This window comes from Austrofundulus limnaeus, unplaced genomic scaffold (assembly GCF_001266775.1).
Source record: "Austrofundulus limnaeus strain Quisiro unplaced genomic scaffold, Austrofundulus_limnaeus-1.0 Scaffold105, whole genome shotgun sequence".
Taxonomy (NCBI): domain Eukaryota; kingdom Metazoa; phylum Chordata; class Actinopteri; order Cyprinodontiformes; family Rivulidae; genus Austrofundulus; species Austrofundulus limnaeus.
Window position 1 is genome coordinate 486,175 of NW_013952507.1, and position 2,221 is coordinate 488,395.

Here is a 2,221-nt window from a genome sequence, read left to right on the forward strand (position 1 = left end):
CGGTGTGAACGCACCATAAGTCCTCACTTGGCTTCTCAGGTGGATCTATTAAAGCCAGCATCTCAGCTCTACAGACTTTGAATTTAAAAAGCCTCCTGGATGGGAAGCAAAACGTCTTCAACTTTAGAATTGGAAGTCCAGTTGTTTTTTGTTTTTAACCCTTTTTTGGTTGTCTTTTGTTTCTGAAACAATTGGCTAATACAAGTTTGTGAACCATGGCTTGCTATTACTGGATGAGCTGAAGGTTTTTGTTGGAACACACAGATCTTCACAAAAACGAATGTAGGATGTGACAGTAGTCATATCATCCAGGTTGTTCGTAGTGGCTTCAAAAACACTCCAGTGGAATCAAAGTCTTCTCTGGTCCACTTTTTCACTCTTCTCACTACAGGATTTACAGTTTTCAGTTTCTGCCTGTAGGTTGGAATAAGATGAACAGATGAACCAGACAGTGGTCAGAGGGACCCAGGGCTGCATGAGGAACAGAGCGATAGGCATCTTTCATTGTGTTGTTATCCCTGGTGGGACAATTAACGTTTGTATTTTGGAAGCTTGTGGCCAAGTTTAGCTCTGTTAAAGTCACCGTATGATGAAGAGTGAATCTGGGTGTTTTAGTTCCAGTGCAGTTATTTGTTAGGTCAGGTTTTTGCAGTGCATCGATCATACTGGCTTGAGGTGGAATATTGGGAATATTGAGTTTAAAACCCTTTTAAAAACAATGAACAAAGCTCCTGGAAACCATAAACCCACAGGTGGACGTTACCTGTGCAAAGATTCATGCTGCTACAATAAACTGGAGCAAAGTTACAGAGGTTTTAGTAAAGAAATAACTGAGTTTTATCGAACAGGATGAACCATCAACAAATGTTAAGACTTGTTTCTGAATGATTTTTTTAAATTACTTATTAGGGATGTCCCGATCAGATACTCAGTATCAGTATCGGTGGCAGATATGGCCATTTTTTGAAAATCGGGTAGAATCGGATTTAGTCATGTGATCGGGCCAATCCAGTTTTTGCGACAGTTTTCAGCATCATCATGCTTTACAACTGCCGTTAAGAAGTCAAGATGCASACAAATATGCAACCATGTCCACAGAGTGAGAACACTTTTCAATGGAAAACAATGATGCTGAAACAAAACCTGCAAACTGGATGTTTCTCGTGGTGGAAACAGCAGGGCTCGCTTTAATACTACCAACCTTGTCACTTGGAAATAAATAAAGAAATAAAGCTATCGGATCGGTATCGGAAAGACTAATCATTATAAATCGGATTGTATCGGGAGCCAAAAAATCTGGATCGGGACATCCCTATTACTTACACCTCTAGTATTTTCATCCTGTTCTTATAAAACAGAGAGAAATTATGTTCAGCTGGACCGTATTTACTTAAAATCAAGTTTAAAATTTTTAAACATGTATGGGAATTTGCTTTGACTTGCATTTCTAAATAAAAAAAGGCAAAATGGATCAAAAGACATTTACAGATTTGCATCGAGGCCATTTTGAACAACAGAAGCTAGAAGAGACAGAAAACAGGAAGTGCTGCCAAACGTTAAAAACTTTCGCACCCCACTGATCGAAGACCGACTCTTTTCTCCGCTCCCATCTGGACTTCAGAGCGTATTTGAGCATTTTATCGCTGGCGTCCACGCTGACCATATTAAAGCCTTCTTCAACCAGCATGATGGAGTCGACTCTGCAAAGAACAAACACAAAAACTCTGAATACTCCAGAAATTAGGTGACTTTTATTAAACGGCTTTGATTTTTATCAAACTGGTTTAGAAGTTAAACGTGTTTAAAGTGTATCTTACCCCCCCTGTGAAAAGATAACTCCGCCCCAAGGCGAAATTTGAAAAATGCATCAAAGTAGGTAGGGGAGGGGGTGTGGGTAGGGGAGGGGGTGTGTGGCCAGGACGAGAGAACGTGACAGCCTCGGCTGAGCTGTCCGCCTCACAGGACAGAGGAGGGGAGCGCTCCGCGACAGCCTGACAGAAAAAATAAAAGCATACAGCTGCAGCTGCTCTCAAGATCACTAGTTTAAATCAGGAATAAAAGTGTTGGGTCTTGTTTGACTGAAGTTCGGTCCGGTTCGGCTGCAGCTGCCCCGCTGCTGCGGTCTTTCTGCCTTTTTTCCCCTCCTCCCCTCCCACTGTGCAGGACGTACTGCTGGTGTGTGTGTGTGTGTGTGTGTGTGTGTGTGTGTGTGTGTGTGTGT

General features: G+C 42.0%; 1 protein-coding gene across 1 annotated transcript in view; it reads right to left on the reverse strand.

Annotated features, from left to right (window-relative positions):
• The window catches only part of gnmt (glycine N-methyltransferase), a gene marked incomplete at its 3' end in the record, with an annotated part of 13,245 nt that overhangs the window by 8,580 nt on the left and 2,444 nt on the right, over window positions 1–2,221 (reverse strand). The window contains 1 exon segment of the mRNA XM_014013734.1: window positions 1,573–1,700. Within this exon segment, the coding sequence (XP_013869188.1) occupies window positions 1,573–1,700 (128 nt within the window).